At 42.2% G+C, this 22,860-nt stretch overlaps 2 protein-coding genes across 2 annotated transcripts; both read right to left on the reverse strand.

The window, feature by feature from the left end:
* Positions 1-259: 259 nt before the first annotated feature.
* atxn1l (ataxin 1-like) lies at positions 260-7,909 on the reverse strand. Its single transcript, XM_040168919.2, has 3 exons — positions 7,768-7,909; positions 5,787-6,976; positions 260-5,603 (listed from the first exon to the last, which is right to left on the reverse strand). Exons 2-3 carry the CDS (start codon positions 6,852-6,854, stop codon positions 4,170-4,172), a joined length of 2,502 nt encoding a protein of 833 aa, XP_040024853.1. The 5' UTR covers positions 6,855-6,976; positions 7,768-7,909; the 3' UTR covers positions 260-4,169.
* Positions 7,910-8,539: 630 nt separating this feature from the next.
* On the reverse strand, positions 8,540-21,750 carry mtmr10 (myotubularin related protein 10). Its single transcript, XM_040203016.2, has 16 exons — positions 20,949-21,750; positions 20,065-20,125; positions 19,035-19,171; positions 18,531-18,603; positions 17,357-17,499; positions 15,543-15,636; positions 15,304-15,442; positions 14,585-14,672; positions 14,326-14,414; positions 13,989-14,119; positions 13,746-13,815; positions 13,538-13,608; positions 12,740-12,912; positions 12,472-12,642; positions 11,892-12,074; positions 8,540-11,491 (listed from the first exon to the last, which is right to left on the reverse strand). Exons 1-16 carry the CDS (start codon positions 21,003-21,005, stop codon positions 10,877-10,879), a joined length of 2,295 nt encoding a protein of 764 aa, XP_040058950.2. The 5' UTR covers positions 21,006-21,750; the 3' UTR covers positions 8,540-10,876.
* Positions 21,751-22,860: the final 1,110 nt, after the last annotated feature.

Here is a 22,860-nt window from a genome sequence, read left to right on the forward strand (position 1 = left end):
GTTTTGAATTTGGATTGAACATTGAGATAAGAATTTGACCAATCGATTTGAAGTGACTTACAAATATATTTGCCAGCTTTACATACTAGTGACTAAGCGTAGACATTAAATCATGATTGTGCATATATAAACAAAATGAACATAGTAGCTTCCCCCTTAACTGTCCGAAATGTTGATCTCCAAACTGTTTTCCACCACTAAATGCCATTTAAGGAGAAAAATAAGATACATGAATTCAAATAAAGGAACAGAACACAAGTTGGATAATAGTTTATATTTATATATATATATATATATTATATTGCGTTTACTTAACAAACATAATAAATGCAATGTCTCCAAGTTAGCTGTAACAATAAAAATACAATATCTTTGTGTCCTTAAAGTACATTAAAACAGCAAAACAAAAACAAAAGAAACACCCTAAGTAGTTCACAGAGAGGTACAAATATACAGTACAAATCTATTTTATTCAAAACCAGTAGAAATGAAAACGCAACAAAATAGAGATATTAATGCTTTGTTAAAGTCAGGTAGGTTTGGGGTATTCTAAGGGAGCACTTTCGGTCAACAACTAAGGCTTCTGATAAAGATCAATACATATTGGAACGGCCATACAATATTAAAACTCACTATACAAAGTTCATACAACCTGGATTATATCTGAGGATTGAATGTTACATTTACATCATTGCATATATTTTGCAGATTTAGGCATTTAAAACAAAAACTGCTGTTTTTTTGTTTTTCATTGGTTGCACGTCACATAGAAAAGCAGCGCCACAGCGAGGCCAAAGAGAAAAATGGAAAGTCTGAAAATACGGACTTCTTTAAAACTTTTAACCGTTCTCGGGATTTAACTGGACATCAGCGACACCAAAAAAAAAAATCATCTAAATTCACTTTTGCAGTTCAATGCCTGGGTCAAACAACGGGAAGTAGTTCATACGGGGGAGTAGAAATCCCCACCGCCAATGTCACGAAACATAATAAACCGTCACGTCACCACCAGGGGAAAGCTATCCGATTACTGCAGCCAGTCCGTCTCCGCCTCCCCACGCAGAGACTGTGACCAGGCACGAGACGCCAAACACATCCCATTCATTCCAGGGGGAAACTACTGATCTTGTGCAACGACAATTAAAGTGTGTGTGTGTGTGTGATTAATGGATTGCCCTCAGTTAGACACTCTTCTCATCGTCTTGAAAAAAGAAAAAAAAAGTGCTTCCATTTACTTCACCAACACACATTAAAAAAAACTGAAATGAAAAGGCAAGTGTCAAAGCAAAGAATGTATTAAAAAATACCAAACACGCACGTTTCATGGTTAAAGCATCTGGGGGACAGAAATTTCACCACCACAATTCAGAAATATGAATATGAATTTCTGCTTGATTATTTCTCGCCTGAGGAGGGAATACAAGTCTATCAGGAGCATTCCATTATTTCACCTTCACACATTGAACAGAGCAGAATTTAAGGCAATATTAACAAGCATCATCAAAGCAATCTATACAAAAAAAAAATACAGCTATGTACAGAAACAGAACCTAAGATGTCTCCATGACTTTGAGTGCTTTACATTTTGGAACTCTTCAATTTACTGTTTACAGTTTAAGCTCAAAACACTGTAAAAGGAGGAAATTTAGTGCAATTACTTACAGCAACAGACTATCAGTGATGTGAATGAAACTCCCCGGACACGAAGCAGAGCTGCTCAAAGGCTCAGGGCAGCACAGGGTGGATTTGCAGGAAGTGCACACACACACACACACACACACACACACACACAAAAGGTGGCACCGCTTGCCCCATTTACATCCCATCCAATGCATCTTGACCCAAGATACGGATCTGCGAGTCTCAGCGAGATGAAATACGGGAGGAGGACGAGGACACATAGATAGAAAAAACTGAAAGTAGCTAAGCAAAATACTGGTTTGTATTCCTATAAAAAGGTCATTCAAAGCAAGAAATCCTATAACCAGACATCAGTTTAACGCGCCTGCGGCTTCACAGAGCTTTACTTAAGACAACAAAGGGCACCACACCGAGTTTACTGCATAGAAAACGCCAAGACGACGTGAAATGTTTCAGCTGTTAAGTAAATTGCTTACAGCAAGACAATAACTTGTGGTGTATTAAAGCAAAGCACTTTAAAATGATAGAGCTCACAATAATATCTAATTAAAATAATGATTCCATGTGTAAATTGAGTTGTCACAAACATTCCTCCTGTCCATACTGGCCATACAGAGAAACCATTAAAAGCATTAGGAAGGAAAATTTGTACAGCCAGTACGGACAGTGGGAAGGATTCCAGCACCCAATAACTTGTTAGGGGGCGTATGAGAATGACTAAGACTTGTATTAACATGAAGCTCTCCTTTAAAGCTGCTCATGACACCTGCTCCCACGTGACCTCGATACCTGCTGACGGAGCTTCAGGCTGTGTCGTCAGCGAGGCTCACACGGCTCTATAGAGACGCCGGGTACAAACGCACCGCAGTCTGGGCCTGCTGGGACAGCGCCGGCACATCGGTCAGAAGAATCACTACCACGTTTGTGGCGCCTGCCTGAGACCGTCCGATGAGAGGAAATATAACCGGCGATCTGTGAGACATTCAAAACACATTTTTTGAACACGTTTTGACGGAGGTAAGTGAGAAGATCTATGGGAAACGAACCTGTGTGATTAACACTTTTAAATTGGAATGTCTTCATGAGGAATGCCATCTGATCGTGAAACTAAATGATTTGATGTGTGTTCTAATTGCACTTATTTTAAATTGAACCCCTGTTGTTTTGTTTTTTTCAGTGACAGAAATCTGTCAGAAGGAGAAAACTGCAGCATTCCTCTTGGCTAAATTGTAAACACGGTTGAAAATGCAAGTCAGCTTTTTTTCTCTCCCCCTGCCTACAAAACACCAACAATACTTCAACGATATTCCCTTCATAAAAAAGATATCCTGTGGTTCCTATTCCCACGGTCAGTGTGAAATCAACGAGTGAGGTTTTTCTATGTGCAACACAAAACAATCAGATACGCCAGAGAAGTAGATCCTCGTACAAAAGCAAAGGACAGTAGATGTTAAACAAAAGGCTGAAGAGAAAATGACCACTTAATTAGAGTGGGGATAAAACATGCAACGTCACCAGTAAAATCACAGAGAACCACTTTCACCGACAATGTTTTCTTGAGATTTGTTGTGCATTGCTTTGTGCAGAAATACTGAAGATTTCATTAAAATAAACACCAAAAAAATTAACCGCCTTTAAAAGGAGGGGATTAGATCTCACAACCTGGTACAGATATTAAAACATCTGGTGGGGGAGAGCAGTACAGCACGTACACATGCTGTAAACACAACTATTGCTTTAATTTGGTAAGTGAGCAAAGAGTAGCAAGGACAAAGATAAAACCGTTGCTCAGGACAGGAACGTAAGAAAGGGTGACTGATGTTACTGCAATAGAAGATCTCTAGAACAAAGCATCGCTGCAACATGCGGCATTCATACAAAAACACACCTACACATTCAGGCCCTCGGCCTTTTGCAGAGGGTGAGGTTTTGTTTTTGCGTGGACGCTGATTGATGAACAGACATACTGATTGACTAATCACTATTTTGATTGTAAGACAAGTGCAACGTGCCACGCTTGGCCTGAGAGAGGATCCCATTCATCGCAGAGCAGCCTTCTGAAATGGAAGGAGGGGACAGAGCGTCTCTGCAGAGCTTTCAGCATAAAGTAGCGTGCACTGACAGTAAGCGAGCTGCTGATGGTAGGCAACTCCTCGCTTTTTTGGGGGGGTGGGGGGCAAACGCCTTTGAAGGAAACCAGGCCTTAGGAAGTGGTGACAAAGGTGGGAAGGAGGGAGGAGAAGAAATGCAGTGCACAAGGACTATGGTAGGCATTTCATCCGCTACATACGTTCTACTCAGCTTGTGATGACTCGGTTGGACATCAGCTGGCCTAAAAACACCGGTGCGTATCCTTTGGCTGAGTGACAACCGATCCGAAGCAGAACATCTCATCAGAGACCTCTTTTTTTTATGTTGTAGGTGTGCAAAATCTCAAACAGTCTGAGGCTACATTCGCACTCTTGATTTCCTCTTTGTCTCCTCGTCCTTCGTGGCCGTCTCCTCTATAGTGCTACCAAAAAGTGATGCTACTTCCCTGCATTAGAGCGCCCCTCGATGGACAGTTTCACCTCCTGGGGGATGAAAGAGGGCCTCGTGTGGCCTGTGGTGCTTATCTGAGGGCGTGGCCCATCGTCTCCCTTTGTACTGTATCTTTGGAGGCCGGGTGAACCGGAGGACCAGCGCCTCTGAGAAGTCCCTACCGCAGCCTGCATTGCTCCCGTCCCTGCGCCTGCAAATGTAGAGCCCTCTGTGTGCAAGTGGTAGCTGCTCTGGCTCCTCGGATGCTCTGCCGAGGTCCTACTTGGTCTGACGGGTGACTCAGAGTGCCCAACAACCCCAAAGTATGGGGTCTCTTCCCTGTCGACCACATCTTTTTCCCCGTCCCTCGGTCTTTCTCTGTGAATGCGGTCCGGTCTGAAATGAGATGGAGGCCGTGACTGTTGGGGGGCAGGAGGCCCCATGAGCTGGTGACTTGATGTGGCGTTGGTTTTGGTCAAAGTCCTGGACAGGTTCTGCTGTTTTTGTTGCTGCTGGGAATGATGGAGCTGCGCTTGTTTCTGCTGCTGAAGCTGCGGCTGCAGGGTGATGGACACACACACGTCCCCTACTTGCAGGTGGTGGCAGGCCAAGCCGTAGAGCTGGGCCGTGCGGTCAGGGTTGCAGGACGACCAGCCTTGCCCGAAAACAAAAAAAGGGTGCTCCGGAGGCACATCGATGGTCACTTTGCTCTGCTGCTCCCCCACGGTGAAGTGAAGCGACATGAGACCGGCTCTCTGCTGACTGGCACGGATGTCCACTACCATACTGGAATCGATCTTCAGTCCCCCGCTCACCTCGGCGCTCCGCACAAAGTCCTGAGTCTGGAGGTCCTCCACGCGCTTCAGCTCCCCAGTAGCCAGCTGGATGATGGCTCCCTTCATGAAGTGTGATGGGTTGGTGGCGGCCGCGGCAGGAGCGAGGCTGGACGCTACGGCCTGAGTCGCAACGGCCGCGGGCTGGACAGGAGGCTGCTGGGGCAGCTGCTGTTGAGCGGTGGTCAGCTCTGCCCTTTCGAGGAGGCACACTCTGGCTGAAGAGTCAGTGGCCTTGAAGCTTGCGTCCGGGGAGGCCATGGCGGGAGATGCATGGCTGGCTGAGGCTTCATTAGCCGGTCCTAGGTAGTGCTGTGGCGGCAGGGGGTGATGCTGCAGGTGATATTCCAAGGGTATAAGAACTGGTTGGCCATTGGCCAGCATGACAGCGTGGCCTGGTTGTCCCGTTTGCTGCTGGAGACCGGTCACTCTGGGATCGTTGTAACTCACAGTCTGAGTCGAAAAAGCAGTCTGCCCGGAAATCATGGCCGCGCCCTCCACGTCTCTGGCTCTCTGGGAACCCTGAGAGAGGTTCAAGGGGGCAAAGGAGACCTCTTTTCGCACTCCACACTGGCTAGAGGAGGTCAAGCGACCAACCACCTGCTGCACCTAAAAGTTGATTCAGGGAATTTAGTGTCAAAAAGTTGTACGTTGTAAAATGCGGAAACAAACATTACACAAAGACATTCAGATGTTTTTTCCCCCACAAAAACTAAATCTATTTAAATCATGTGGGGATTAAGGATTATCAGAAGACATGAATTACATTAGTAATCCTTTTATGTGTCTCACCTCCAAGTCGCTGTCTGGAGTGCTGCGCTGGCCAGGTGAGCTCCTCTCATCCAGCCTCCGGTTTAGCGAGCCTCTGTCTTGGCTGTACTCTTGGGCTAAAGGCTTGGGCGCTCCCAGCAGCAGATGTGCACTTCTGGCAGCGTAGGCCGAGTCGAGCATAAGCTCCCTAGCTGCCTGCTCTTTGTCGCATCCATTCATCTCTGCCTCGTTCTCCTGCTGGGCACTGTGTGGGTCTCTGCTGGCAGTGGAAGCCCTGGCGCCCTGCGGGTGATAGAAGACTTGCAACCCTCGGGAGCTAAGCTCTGTCGTGGGCAGGACTCCGACATTACCGAGGTGCTGCTGGGCAGCTTGCTCTGAAGAGAGCATCAGGGGGACACCACTGGATCCTGCGGCTTTGGCAAAAGTATGGGCCTGGGGAGGTGGGGAAACAACACCATCCTGCATGATAGATGGATAGGGAACAAGGTGTGACACAGCATGGGGCTGAGGAATGGTGCCTGAGGGAGAGATCAATGATCCCGGGACAAAGCCAGGGGGTAGGGCATAGGGTACCGCTGCATATGAGGAACTAACAAACTGCAGAGAGGAATGGGGGATTTGGGCATAACCAAGAGGAGGATAGGAAAGGCCTGGATGCTGGAGGAGAGACGAGTGTACTGTGTACGCTGGAGAGATGTGGCTTAACACTGGGTGAAGACTAGTAGGCGAGTAGGTGACAGATGGAAGAGCCACTTTGTAGAGCATACCGTACTGGTCAACTGGCACTGCTGCTGGTATGCCATCAGAATGATCCACGCCATAATGAAGCCCTGGCTGAGCTCGCAGCCACTCTCCAGACGGGGTCCCTCTCCGAGTGTCACTGTTCGTGGCAGAGTTCTGGACGGAAACCACTTCATCTTCTACAACAGCAGCAGCGCCGCCGCCACCTCCGCCCACTGCAGCGCCACCTCCTCCAGTCCCTGCAGCGCCAACTCCTCCAGTCCCTGCAGCTCCACTGCTGTTACTGACGAGGAGGTCCCTCTTCTTCGGAGGCAGGCACTCCTGGTTGCGCTCCTGAGATTGTTTCATAGCAATCCCGTGACAAAGCAAGCGCGTCTATTGTACTGCACAGGTACTGAAACTTGCAAGCCAGTCGGCCTGCATAGGAACCAGTTCTGAAATCACCGGGCTGAGCTGGACTGCCAATTCACCTAGAAAAGGAGAAGAAGAAGGAAAGTCAAGATAATCGGCTCTTTTCGTGGTGCGTACTGCCCACCACATCTGGTGGGCAGTTTGTAGTTGCTTGTAGTTGCAGGATGGAAATAGTAGAGGGGAGAATGTTATCAGTATGTTTAGCTGAGTTTATTTAGAAAAATAAACCATCCGACTGGCCCAATATGAACTTCACCAGTTCAACATATGTAGGATCGTCGACCTTCTCATTGACTTATCGTTAAGGTTATTTTTTAAAGCATTTTTGAACATTGCACTGTTCTGCTTTTGAATCATCTTCGTAAACTGTGCATAGCGAAACAAACTCATTACCGGAACCAGATAGAAACCCCGTGTTATAGAAATGTAGTTACATGTCGGTTTTCGACAAGTTGCCGCTACACTTCACCATGTTTACCGTTAGCTAGCTCAGTGGCTGACTTAACGTTAGTTAGCTAAAGTTAGCTAGCGACGTGGAGTCATCATTTTCCCAGGAAACAGAGAAAAGTGAAAACATTACACTATAAATTAACGTTAGTCGCAGATGCTCCATTTAGATGATATAAAACGATAAAATATGACATTTAGTGTTCACTAGGAGCTATCAGTGGGCACCAGACTAAAGGTTGCGGCTAGTTAGCTGCACGGCTAACACAGCTACAACTTACGTTAGCTAACGTTAACGTTCCATTAACTGCCTTCAGTTCTGCTCAAGTCACATCTGCTCACAGCCAACATGGCACTGGACAGAATGCCCATCGAAGAGGTTTGTATTGTTGTGTGGACGTACCTCCAAATGTCATCGCGAACAGGCTTTTATTAAAAAAAAAAAAAGTTGATATGCGGAGGGACCATCGCTGTAATCAAGGCAGAGGAGTCGAGCCCATTTCGCAGGCCAGCAGAGGCGCTCACCGATGACGTGAGCGCCTCTGCTGGCCTGCGACGTCACGGCAGTTTCCTGGTTTATTGCTGTTTTCACGTACACTAAAAGGAGCTGAGGAGAGTAGACCAATATACGTTTACACCAACTACGTCCATAGATCACAGTTAAATTGCGGTTTTCTGAGAAAGTCATTGTAAAATGTACAATAATAAACCGCCTGATGAAAGAAATGCATCAAATCTACATTGTGAAGTGTTAAAGACTTGGAGGAGCTGGGGCGACCTGCAATGAAGACATTGCAGCATTTTTCAAAAATCAGTAATTTAAGGTTTTAAATTCAAACAAGTTGCACATTGAATAGGAATGATGTACTCGTATATGAATGAAAGTATGAGGCTGTGAAAAAGGCCTTTATTTAACTCAACTCCAGGGCGTATGAATACTAGTGACAAAGACCCCTAAAATGCAAGCCAACGAGGCACATCAGAGACTGCATAACCAACAGTAGCTATAGGATGGGATCGTCTGGTCTAAATCTTAAATAAGATGAGGTTTCTAAATTAGCATAGTACGGTAATAATGTGATGTGTGAGTGCCCAGTTATAATGTATCAGGCTAGTAGACAAAATAAGTGAGCGCTTGGGCCAAAACCCAGTAAAATAAAAGACAGAACGCCAAATAATTTGAAAAATAATGTATTGATTTGTTACTGGTACACATTTTAAGACTTACTTTCTATCAGGAAAAACAGCTGCAATGCTGTACCACTGAATTGAACTACATTTAGATAATAGATAAATCTAGTTTTAGAAAACTAACCAGTCAACAGATTTATAATATTGTTACAAAAATGGTCAATTTTCCCGAAAAGGCACAGGGGACATACAGTAGCACATTAATCCCTCTTAGAGAACATTTGCATAACTGAATAAATACATCTGCTGCTCATCAATATCAAACTGTGCCATAGTGGAAGCACGGTCATCATGCAATTAAGCACAGTGCAAAATTTAGAAATAGTGGAAAAACACAGCATATAAATATATCTCCAGAAAATATAAAGACTAAAGGATTATGGTTATTTAGTACCATTAATCAAAATATGAATTGGACATCTTCAAGCATATACAGTATTCATAATATTTGCCTAGATTATATTTAACAACCACCATAAAACAAACTATCCTACATAATGAGTAAAATGTGCAATTAAAAGCATTTGGGAGGGGAGGTTCTACACTCGCACACATCTTTATAAAAAAAAAACTAGTTATTGCCAGAGTTTATCTGAATATCATTAGATGGAAAATGGTCAATCGGATGTTGAGTCCGTCATACGGTATTGTAAATAAGAAAGGGCTTTGATATGAGGATGTGCTAGTTGACATGAGAATATTACAGTGCTAGATGTTATTGTAAAAAGTAAAAAAGTTACAGAAGTAGTTACATAAATTAAAAGGTCTCCAAATGACAACGTCTTTGCAGCACACTAGAAGTTCGGCTTAGATTTAACAGTGAAAACCTGTTGAAATAAAGCCGAACCATCACCGTTACTGAAAGTCCAGTAACTCTGCGGCTTGTTTTCTTCTACATTGTTCCTTTACGTTTTATATCTATGGATCAAACAAGAGAATTTGACAAACGTAGTTATTATTGTATTTGGGACACTTGCTGCCCAGAAGATTTATTGCTCATATTTTCTCGTGTGCTGCATTGAAATTGTCAATCGTCATTGACCATCAACATTTGGTTCGCTGGAGACGTAACTTTGGTTTCTGAAATTCAACACTACAAACAGGTTTGAGTTACAGCTCTCTTCTGTCCCTTTGCTTTTAAAGTTTAACCCATTCAGGTACTTTAAACAGTTTCTCCTTCGTGCCTTACCAGAAGGCCTAATAAAAGTTGAATAAAACCTCATCAAAAAGAGAAGAGGAATTATCTACCACAGATTGAAGTCATCACAGCTCCACTTTAAGTATCATCTGCTACATGATACGAAAAATAAAGTCCCCTTTCTCTGCTTCAAAAACAGGGTAAATCTACAAAACTGACCCTGAAATTACACCATTTGCTGCTTACAGTGAAACCTCAACAGCCATTAAAATATGGGTACTTGAAAAAAGAAAATAGCATCGAGTTTGTGCAAAAACAGAAAAAAACGACGCCCAATTACATTCACCACTGTGGCAAAGCAGGGGAACAGCTGAGCTGTTGGGGGAGGAGATTGCGGGGGCCACACCACATTAAAACACTATTTTCGGTTCCTTTTTCGAAAATATATTTTTTTTCTTCAATACAATATTGTCAATTACTTTTTCTGGAAGCTAGAACATAATTTGAATACTTTGAAATCGTTCATCGAAATCAATCATTGTTGCTGCAGTCGAACGAGCATTTTCTAATTCCCACCATAATTATTTGGATTCCACTTTTCTACTTTATTACAGTGGGAAAGTTTTACTGACCAATGGAGATTCAACTAAACTGATGGCAGTGCTACACACATTACATAGTTACATTTTGATTATTGCTTTAAAATGTTTATTGAATACCAAAGAGAGAAACGTCTCAACTCAATGTTAAAGTCTCCATAAGCCCTTAAAAAACAGCAGTTTCTTTGCTAAATGTTTTGATGGACCAAATCTACAGAAGACAAGAAAATAGATCCATTATAAAAAATGCAACAGTTAAGATGGTCTCCAATAGTCAGATGAGACCTCACAGTAACAACTCACTGACAAATAGAAGGATTTTCTTTCATTCATCTGAATTCCTAAACTGTAATAAGACAACGATAATCCAATCCTAAAGACACTTCGGTTTAGAAATTCCCTCAGATTTCAATGCATCATCAATGGTGCAAATTGTAGCTTATAAATAATTACAACGTCCAAAGTTGTTTTTCTATTTCTCATTATAATTATTTTCATCTAAGAAAGAGGACATTAGAAAGTAAGACTGTTAATGGACAGACCTGTACTGAGCTCAGAGAAAAGAGCCTTAACGCCCTACGTCTTCAGAGAGGGTCGTTATCAAGAGTCTCCGTAGAGAGCCAGATCCTTGCCCCGTTCAGAAATTTGCTAATAGGGGTCCCGTAGGTACTGCGGCGACACAGGTTTCCGCTTGGGGTGAAAGGAAAGGAGGAAGTAAGGAAGTCTGGAGGTGAAGGGGGGTCTTGTAGAGAGCTGGCCTTAAAATACATCCTCCTTTGGCTGGAGAAGGGCCCACTTGAGCCGGGGAGTTGCGTGCTGCCACTCTCCCTTGTACCCTTGTACTGCCTCAAGTGGCTCTGTAGAATCTCAATTTCATCCACCAGTTGGGAGAGCTTGTGGTAGGCTGTGATGGGGCCTCCTTTGAAAATGCAGGCTTCGGGAACCCAGCGTAGAAAGTAGAGCTTCCAGAGAGCCAGGTGTGAGGGTATGAGCAGGGGAATGAGGAGGCTCTGCTGGTCAGCGGGTCGAGAGAACCAGTCTCTGAAGAAGCGCTCCGACGGGCTTTCGTCTTTAACCAGTGAGAAATCGGGCTTCAGCTCCGACAACAAAGAGCCCCGTCGGGCCAATGAATCCTCGCCACCCTTCTGACCATTGCGCAGAGACGCATGCGTTCCGCGCACTGTGGCACTGTAGGTTTTCTGGTGGAGGAAAGACACACGTTATCATATTTAGAGAAATTAACCATTATTTAAGTTTGTTGATGTCTATTAGAGCATCTCCACCTGCGTTATGAAATCCTCAAGATGCTGACATTTACAACTTTAGAAAACAATGATTTATTTTCTGTGTAGTGATTGACCGTTTCCTCACAATGCTGATTTCAGGAAAACAAAATAAAACCTCTGCAGCAACTTTTTAAACTGCTGAGGATGGTTGATTCATGTTAAGGGCGGGCATTGACCTTTCGCCTTTAATTCACCATGACGGAAGGCCATCAAACAAAGGCTCAAAGTCTACACTGGCAGAAGTGCTAAAGGTAGAGAAATAAGTGAACATACAGATAAAACAAAGTCCTAATTGTAGAAGTGTGTTGTGTACCTTTGTGCGTCTGAACGTTTTCACTTCTCCATTCTGAACGCAGGCGGCTCCTTTGCCGACGAACATGGGGTTGTTAAAAAGGGTTTGGTCTGCGGTGGAGTACTGCTGAGACCAGTCCCAAACAGGGGGGAAGTACACCAGCTGGTCTTCTCCTTGAGGGATTGCTTTATTCTTGGCAAAGTCCTGCAGAGTAAAGTTATATAGAGTAATGTTATTTATACTCTGGAATATTCTTCATAGTTGGGTTTTTTCAAACAGGCTAAAGGCGTTCTTATCTGTGTGCACTACGTTTTCCGTCTTTCCTGTCAATTATCTGACACACAAAAGGGAATTAAAGTGTTTTACATAACTTAATACTACAAAAACCTGTTGCTTCTAAGCAAGCACAAATACTAGTTATACTAGTTTGTTAGCTGACGCTTTTATCCAACGCGACTTACAATAAGTGCATTTCAACCATAAGGATACAAACTCAAAAGAACAAGAAACAACAAGTGCAATTTAATCAATTATATCAATATATCTGCTAACTCCACTAAATAAATGAATACACAATCACATATGTGCGAGTGTCTCTTACCATCAAGTACTGAGCACGCTGTTTGGGAGAATTGAAGAGGAAAGTACTGAAGAGGGGGATCCACATGCTATCACTCAGTACGGTCAGATAGGTCTCTGTGAACTCAAAGGCTGCTGGGTACTGGTTCATCACCTGCCACACGCAGTCCAGGAACAGCATGAACAGCGGGGACTTGAGTGGGAGAGAACAGGGAACAACAAACCAGAAGGATAAGTCTGTGCTGGCATTTCTTTAAGTATTGGGGAGGGTCTCATTTACTTTCAGGTACCTCGTCTTTGTCGTTCTTCTTTAAGTGGTTGCATCTGTCCAGGAAGCGATGGCCAGCCATCACCCACTCCTTCTGTACTAAACTCTGAAAGCCAACGAGGCTGCGATAATGAGGATCCAACATGAGCTGAACCAAGGAGGACACCACGCAGTTCAAGTCTCGGTCTTCCTCTTCTGCACAGGTAGAAAAAAGGCAAACCAAAAAAAGATGGAGGAAATCACTTTCAACATCACTCAGCTCTGAGAGTACAGCTATAAATAAGTCTGTTTACAGTGAGCAGATGTGATCAAATCTCACTTCCCTGTTTTATGCGTTGTTGCGGTTGCGGAGCCATTAATGCAAATTCAATAGTGTTCAAGATCCTTGTCGTGCTACATGCACACTTAAGCGAGGATTTACTAGTTTGCCTGGATGAGAAGAATTATTAGAGTAGGGAAAGCTGCTCCCATAGAAGCCATTTGGATCAACTCTTTCAGCATGGAACTAAAACGTACACGCCTGTTTAATAGGTGGTCCTTGAATACAACCTGATGCCAAAAAAAAAGATATCGCCACATATTGTATGTGTCCAGGCCACCTCGGAACTTGGTCTTTGATGCTTTCACATTTGTAGACGCATGTTTATGCCAGCCATACAAATATGGCAATACTATATTTCAAATGTAATTCTGTGTGTTTGAAATATGACCTTGAAGCCAAACGTTGGTACAATAAAACAAATGACAGACAAAGAAACTCAAAGGTTGCTGGTTGTTGCTCTGCAACTCCCTGGCTTGAAATGTTACTTTGAAGTTTTACCTTGAAGAATGACTGAAGTGTTCTTTCCATCCAGGAGGTACACCATCTCAGCCGAGTGTTTCAGGAAAGCCCTGGAGTCAAACAGAACATGAACCTTAATGGATTTTAAAAGAATCCAGTGCTCGATCACAAAACGACAGTTTAGCACGCATAACTTTAAATGCACACTTTCTAAATTTTACCAGCAAACACTGTTTAGGTGTCATACCTGACGTACTCCAGCCATCGTGTGTTTTCAATAGATGAGAGCCATCTCTCCTCTGACTCCTCGAAGGAATCTGCAGTCAAAACAGTCAACGCTTGTCCGGCTAGCAAACTATTTACGCACATCTGGAAAATCTTTGATTTACAGTTGAAGGAAATGTGCATTCAAAAACATTTTACACTAAATTTATACGGATAATTGCTGTGGTTTTCTACTGTAACTGTTAAAAGTAGAAATGAGGCTCACCTATGACACAAATGTGCCGTATTTTAATAAAGGCACTCTGGAGGTCCTGGATGTTAGGCAGACACTTGTCTAGATCTGACCTGATGACTTCACTGCGCTGTGGGTGGCTTTTTGTGATAGCTGGGATGAACCTACAACAACAGAAGACCAAATTTGATGACGGGGGTCTTAAAAGTGCAGCAATTCCTCATTTGTATATTGAAAACATTGGCATCCGCATTTTCTCCTTGCATGGCTGCAGTTGAACATCTTCCAGCTGCTTTTGCATTACAGTGTAAAGAAGAGTAGATAAATACATCCAATTCCAAAAGTCTGAAACTAGAGGGGTTAGCTGTACCTCTGATCAATCCTCCTCTGCTGCAACGGATCAGCGATGCTGGCCATCCGCACAAGAGCACTTCCATTTGGGTGATTCCAGCACCAGACCTACACGGAGGAATGGAAATAAATCAGAGGGCAGAAAATATGCTCCAATCAATCAAATATTATGAATGAGTTCATTGGTAGCCCATGAATGAGCTCATAAAATAACATTCAAGGCCTAATTAAATATAACTGATAGGAAACGGAGTATTCCGAGACACCAGAAAACTCACAGGGATGCGCTGATTCATGAAGTATATGGAGTTCTGCTTCAGATCCTGATCAGCCAGAGAAACTGGGACCACGATGTGCTCTGGAAGACTTAAAAGAAAGACGGCTGTTACACAATCAATCCTTAAGAAGAAAATATGTCTAAGAAAATAAAAATCCCATGAATAACAAATAATAAAAGACAGACATCCTAAGGAAGAAAAGAAATATATATATATATATATATATATATTCAGGCTCTCTATTCTTACTTTATCACTAAAAATGCACTACTTTTTAAATTGAAGTATAAGCGTGTTATTTTATGCATTGTATCGTACTATTGCTACTAAAAGCTAAAGAGGAATGTTTCAGCCCCATGTGACTGCACAGGTTGCTGCAAGCTACTACTAAGCAAAATTTGATTTTTTTTTCTCAAATTCCACAGTACAATCCTGATTTTGAAACCCTCCCTGATGTCAACACTGACCTCCGATAGCACATTTTGTCCAAAATAGACTTGCATGTTACACTGAGGACATTACCAAAGATTGTTTTTCTGAGTCGCTCATAGAGCGAGGAAAAAAGGGGGACGGTGTAAATATACAGTCCTGCCAAAACATACCAGGTATGAGTTAAGGCTGAATAATGAGTGACTGTTACAACCGTGAAGGAGCTAGAGAGATAATCTGCCTTTGACGCACATCACGATTTGTCTACAACAAATAACAGGGCTGGAAACCTCGGTGAGATGGCATAATTCTCGTTGATGGAGCACACTCTCCACTCAGATGCCCCTGTTCTCTTGATCTCCCGATCCCAGTCAGATGGACGATCAAATATGGGGGTTCGTAACCCGCCCCGATCATTGACTCGTTGCCCTACAAATACAGATAGAGATTTTTTTATGTTGCATAATACATGTCATTAAATGGGATAATCCAAAATGTTTTTTTAAAACATGTCCTGCTAAATGCGTACCTTTAGAGTCATGGTATCGCCGCCCTTGATACTCAAAGCCAAACAGAAGAGGGAGATCAGCTGGATGGGAATAGTGAGCAATAGCAAGGCATACCTGGAATAAACAGAAATGTCCTTGTATGGGTCACACAGTAGCCAATGAATAAATGAAAAAGCTTTATCAAGGCAGATTAGGTTTCATCAAAACTTCGGCGCATTCTTTAAACACATAAAGACAAAAACAGTAAAACCTGGGAAAGCAAATATTTAACCTAGGATTAAAGTGGCTCCTCTTAAGTTCCACACAGCAATTTATTCAGTAGCGAAGCTGAATAACATGAGGACACTGAAAGTGTGTTCGCGTGTGTGTGTGTGTGCGCTCCCAACTCTGTAATTTCCGATAGCAAAATAAGCTATTATAGGTCGGGTTAATTCCATATGTCCCAAAGAAGAAAAAAAAGAAAGGGACACAGCCCTGTTTTGGGTTCACATTGTAATTACATACATGATGTCCATAAATAAACTCACAATGCGTTGGGAAGGCAGGAATAATTTAGATTTGGCATGCTCTATGCACGATCTACTATAGCAGTAGAGTACAGAAATGAAGGGGAATACTTGTTGAAATAATTATACTGTAATGCTGTTGTCATTCAAATGCAAAACGTTTAGAACACAGCATCAGTACCAACGCAGCCAGAGTCGGCTAAATGTTTATTTAGTTGGTTTAATATACCCATCAAGCAATCACAAGTGTAAAGGTTCTGTCCAATCGACATCACAAGGCTTTACTTTCATTTTCAGTTTTGTGCAACCATCTTCTGAAAACACCAGCCATTTGTAAACTATCAAATCATTAAATCAATATATACTGCCATGATGCATTTGACTTGCTGGTTAAAAACATATCATCTTTTATAAATGGTACCATAAAAACCCCACTCCCTTATAGGTGTCTATATTGCGCTCTAGTTTAGGAATTGAAACATTTGTCTGCATAAGCCCTCTGTGCATTAGATGAGTCAGTCAGGCCGGAAGTTGCTCTTATGTTACAGATCTTTCGCAGTTGCCGTGCTTTGAATGTACATTGTTGTCTTTGTTCCTTATTCATCGTTTGGCTAATAGCCAGACCGTTGCATTCTGTTCTTCATTTCCACCCAGAATCGGGCTGAGAGAACGGCACAACAAAGTTTGTATGATAGAATTGCCCTTGTTGCTGAGGAAGTGGTCAGAGCACGAACACTGACTGAGAGTATGAGGTGAGCTTGCGCAGGAAAAACCAACAAAAAGAACAGGCAACAGTAAAGTGGACAAGGAACGCAGAAAAAAAAGGTTTTAGGGTATTTAGCTGCTCCACAAAAAACATTTTTTCCCCAGAGTATTTTTATTTACTGATTGCTGTCAAAATGTTAAACATAGCATTGACAAATATGACAGATAATGTTTCTAAAATGCATTACCGACTATGGCTTTAGGAGCTAAAGGCACAATTTGGGGGAAGCTTCATGAGACTCCTAAAAACGACGGAAGTGTGACGAAAGTGACGGAAAGTTTCCTGTTACACAAAAGTGAGCCATTGTGCTCTACTTGCTCCTCTCAGGCTCCTGATACACAGGAAATGTTATTTGATGCTTCCACTTAGATGGTCTAATTTCTAGCTCTTGGCACCCCAAGTTTTGAATTGTTATATATTTTTTTTACTTATCTTATTTATTTGGCTCACATTCCACCTGAATCTAAAATTAAATGAGTTTGCCAGAAAATGTCATGTTTTCAAAGCCTTGGAAAAAATACTTAGGAGAATATAGGATGAAACAAAATGCCGCATCGCTTACCTTTTTGGCGCTCTCAGGACCAGCTTCAACAAAGCAGAAGCGTATGATGCGCAGGTCTTTGCAATAGAGGATGAGCTCGGTCGGGTTAAACTTCAGCTTCTGGTTTGACCCCAAAACTTTCTTCTTCCCCTTTGTATCATTTACTGAAAGGTATAAACACAAAATAGAACTTAACTTCAAAAATTCACAATGTGTTTGAGGGTTGGGGCAGTTTTTACATCCTCCAGCAACAGGAACTTGACAATCAATTATATGAAAACAGTATTACACATTTAAAAACAAATAAACGGCTTTTTGGCTCAAACCTTGAGCGCTTTATTTATCCATCATCACAAAATGTAGGAAAACTGAACAGCAGAAGAGCATCAATGACCGTGACCTAAAAGTATCCCATTAAGAATCATGTTTCAATTCCAGGTGCAAATTAGACATTGGTGGATTCCTTATTATCAATTGTTGTCAGTTAATAGTAGGATTCTGAAGCTAAATAGCATTTGGGGTTTTGACTATTAGGGCATTGAAACACCACCACCTGACCCTGGCGCAGATTACACATTCATTCCCAGTCCGTTTTACTTTACAGTAGGATCAAATCATACGGATTTAATTATTCCTACCCACCACTAGTGCCTCGTGTCATTGTCATACTCCTATGCATGTGCAAATCCCATGACAATAAAGCGAGCATGCTGGGTAGAACAAAGCCTCAGGTTTCATCGCTGCAGCACTACAAACCTCGCTCAGGGCTGTCGCCCTTGCAGTGTCAGCATCAGACAGCAATGAGATATACAAACAAGTCTAATCCCGGCCCGGCGGCACTGCCACTGAATGCTGCCTTGGCTGTGACATCACTTGCTATCAGATTTCGGAACAGGCGAGAGACCAACGACAAAAAGAGCAGGCAGCCAAGCTGTGGAAGATAGACGAGGCCAATCTAACCTGTATTCTTGTTTTAGTTTAGTCCGGTAAAATGAGGACGGTTTGTTGTGAAACAGCTCATTTTAAAATGCAAACATTAGCTTTCGTATCAATTAATACCAATTCATAGTATTAGGGTTATCTGGACAGTGAAACATTTGGCTCTGATAAAAATAATTGTAAGTCAGAAGGTGAATGTAAGAGAGGGTAAAAAAGAGCAATGTTCGGCACAAATGTTATGAAACACCAGCTGTACCTGTTACTACTTGCTCCAGACAGGTGAGGGGGATGTCGTGTAGTCCAAGCAAGAGGTGCGACAAATGGGACTTCTGTAGTTAAGGCAAACAACAACAAATTGGATGAGTAACATCCAGTAGACATTATTACACCCAAACTAACTGAAATCTAAGTAGGCTAAGTAAGCTGCAGAGCTGGAAATGACGTCTGTTGCCTCCCTTCTTGTGCGTTATCACGGACAATGTCGTGCAGGAAAGTACAAAAGCTTTCCTTCCTCCTCACCAGCTGCAGTGTGCATACAATCATGGCTGAGGGAATGCAAGTTAAGTTACTCAGCAGTATTCTGGTGGCACCAATAGATGTTACAAATGTTAGGTTTTAACACTTTAAAGAACTCTATAAGAGGTAGTTTAAAAACAATGACCTCTGTGGTATCATGATGACACAGCAATGAAACCATCAACCTTTATAATATTCAGAACAACACAGTTTAGTGGTTTGAAGTCAGACAAAAAGAAAATACCTGTTCAGAGGGTGGATCTGTAGGGATGAAGGAGACCTTAAAGTTGGTGCAGATCAACTTCCCCCAAAGGCCCTCCTGGCTGCTGTCCGCACTGAGGCATTTTCTCACAAAGTTCACCTCGTTAACTACGATCTCCCCTGGTGAAAAAAACAATGAGAGAAAAAGATTAAAACCTAACCCAGCGCGGTTCAAGGAAGAATACATAAAGCGAATATAACAGGTCAATAACAAAGTTTTATTGGGTTAGCTTGGGCTGTCTGAACAAAGCACGACCTGGCTTTATGATTAAGTCTGTTATTATTAACTGGCATCCCTTTGTTATCCGATGAATACACACCCACAATAAATGGTACTAAATGTTGGCTGTAGGATTGTCGAATGATGACAGCTGGGGCAGCAGGGTTGAGGCCTACAGACTTCCTCAGAGCAGCATGTTGCAATTAGACAGAAATATAAAAACAAGAAAACTCATCTAGAAACATGTTCATATGCCCGGCTCCAAAATCAAGATTGGAGAGGATCGACAACCCCTAAGTGGTAATAGCTGCCTGTGAATGAGAAGTCTGTTTTACCTGGAATCTAGCACTTAATTAACTGAAATTAAATTAAATTAAATTAAATGCAATGGATGTGTCGAGCAACCGGGGTGAGGTTCCCAAAATCAACTGGTTGAAGCCAATCAGAATAACTCTTTGAAATGAAGCCCGACTTTCTGCTCTTCCAGTTACTTATCTATATGCATTTAAGACTTTGGTGCAAAGTCTTGGTGTTCAGGGAAGAAGTCCCTATTGGAAATACACTTTCATGACAGAGCTTTACAACTGTTGTTTCCATTAAAAACGTAACTAGCACAACTATGAGGAAGACAAATGGACAGAGAAGAACTGGGCGGCAGACGGCAGAACAGAGTTGTAGCCTAAAAGTGATGCTGACAAACACTCAACTATCATTTTTGTTATGTATCAAGGAGCAAGTATACATTCCTTTGTGATGCCAACTAGTCTTAGGATGGTGTGGAAAACAGACTTACCTTGAAGTAACTTGGGTTCCACCTTTTTAGGAGGTGATTCAATAGTTTTTTTCACATCGGTCTAGGGGAAAAAGCACAAGTCACCTGGTTGATGAATATCTTGACAGATATCAATGACTTTAAAAGGCTCAAGTGCTGACTTTCGACTAAGAGTCAGAATCAAAACCCGATCTACATTTAGGATTTTAGATTAAAATAAGGGGCTACAGTTTAGTTCAATCCAATGTGATGAGAGTACATAAATCATCATTTTTAACTGGCCAGAACATATTTTATGAAATACAAAGGACTTGACCTTAGATTCACCGGCGGGGAGTGTAAAAGTAATTAAAAAAAAAAATGTAAAAACTGTTAACTGTGTACACAACACCGCCTTACACTAATCTTGACCTTGCAGAACAAACTGAATGAGTTTGGCTTTTCTGCACCAGCTTTGACTCGCTGTCTGGAAAAGAGCAAACACCTGTGGGTGAATACAAGATACCACACATCCAATGTCAACCTGGGACTTTAGTTGGGTACTTAATCTCCTTTAAAAATATATATATATATTTTAAACACATTGCACAGACAGGATTCAATTATTTCAATAAAGCATGAATTGAGACAACTATACTGCTAACGTTACAGCAAAAGACAGTAAAAGCATTCTAGTTCAATGCTTCTACGTTGGTTGCACAGTTTGAAAGACTCTTTGTTGGTAAACTCAGTCTTTGGTGATTTCAATACACAGAGCTGCAAATGTCGAGAGTTGTTTCCGCAACACCAGTCAAGACAACGTCAGCCTAAATTCATTAAAACGAGTTGACACCGTCTCGTGACCTTTACTCATAAACAATAAACAAAACAATAAACTATGACATCGGTCCCAAGCAAACACGTACCTGCACCGGAGGAAGATAACTCCGGAACGTTGGTTTCGTGGGTTTGACAGAAAACATTGTTTATGTCCGCTCGCCGTTCCGAGACGGCGCTTAAATATCGCCTGCGGGGAAGGAAGGGAGGGAGGAAGGGAGGGTGGGCGACCCAAAAGCGAGCCTTCTGTAAAGTTACCGTCAGTCCTTAGCCGAGTAAATCCGACACGTCCGTGTGTAAAACACTCATCGAGGCAGCCCGGGCCGGCGGCCGCACTCCTCCATGACGATTAGCGGCTAAGTAGCAGATTACGCTCGCGGGCCGAGGAGTTGACAGAAGTTGCCGTTGAGACGTTGCTGTTAGCTTGGTTAGCCCGGCTAGCACGGAGTAACGTTATTATACCAAGTGTAGAAATACTGTTCCCACGCAAAGATGAAGAAAAATAAACGATTTTTTTTATAAAAGTGAGATATGTCCGAAACTTTTCTTTCCGCGTGTTACGGTGATAGTTGGTCTCGGTGACTTCCTGAATATCTGATTAATTCAGCCAAACGCACTACCTGATGCTGCGAAGGACTCAACGGCCATGTTTATAACAAGCAGCCGTCCAGCCCGACTTCCGGCCTCCGCTGCCGAGCTCCGTTTCAGTGCCGAGATGTTACTTTCATCCAACTTTCTATGAAGCCCTACAGAACACCGGGGTACTCTGTATTATTACAACAAAATGCCCCCCTACGACTATACGTTGTAGTAAATATTGATAACCTTGTCATTTGATGTTTAAAATACCGATTTTTGTGTTGACATGGATCGAGGGCACCACTCAAGGACTACAACTCCCATGAGACACTGCAGTTTACGGGCGTGAGTCGGTCGGCTTATATGTTTGTTTATTTATCTTTGGGGGAATAACTTAATTTCACAAGTATATAAGTATTACTGGTAGGACAAAAACGTAATATTATGCCTTCACGATGTATTTCATTTAACATGTTCTAAATAAAATACGATGTGAGTCAAATCCATTTATATACAGGTACAGGGATGCAAATCATTACAACCAGAGTAATAAATACAGGAAGTGTGCATGGGACATGGTTTATGACGTTTATTGAGAACGTTTATCGATCAATGTGTTTATCTATTTATCTTTGTCTAAATCTAGGCTTCTTCGAACAACATTAGTACCTACAATTAAAATATTACAATAAATAAATTATGTTTTCACTTTATGGTGATAGGCCTAAAAGGAACAGGATATTTTAAGTCCACCAGAAATACATTTATTCTGTCCACAGTGTGGCGCTATTGATCAATATAGGACATCTTTGGCCTGTATGTATGATCTGGAAAGTTTTTATCATGATCAATGAAAAATATGTTTAACTTTTGCATTAACGTGATTTGAAGGTGGTGAGATGATCTAGCAGAGGGCAACGGATGGCTTTACAGAATATATATTTTTTAATCCTAACATTTAAAAAGAATGAACTGTCTCTGAATCAGAATCATTTATTGCACCCCCACAAACAAGGAATTTGGTGATTGGCGCATAACAACAAAGACAGTAGAATACCCTGACACATCATTTAAAAATAGACAATGAAATAAATTGTAAACCAACAAACAAATATGTTAAATATATGTTAGTATGTTACAACACATATTTTATAAAGGTGAAGTGCCTATAGTTATCATAAGTGTTCGAGTCAGTGGGACCAGTGCATGTTATTATCTTACAACTAAAACCTTGGACTATGCTCACATGCCCGTTGAAACTGATTAAAAAATGTCCTCATTTCTGCGTTGTTCTATAGAGGCCACTGGGTGGAGACAATATACTGCAACAACCGGCTTAAAGGTTGATAAATCATACATCTTTTTTACAACAGCTCACCTGGTTTGCTGGTGTTGCTTGCCAGACTAGTTTGTCAATATTTG

The sequence above is a fragment of the Gasterosteus aculeatus genome, chromosome 12 (genome assembly GCF_964276395.1).
Source record: "Gasterosteus aculeatus chromosome 12, fGasAcu3.hap1.1, whole genome shotgun sequence".
In the NCBI taxonomy this organism is placed as follows: Eukaryota; Metazoa; Chordata; class Actinopteri; order Perciformes; family Gasterosteidae; genus Gasterosteus; species Gasterosteus aculeatus.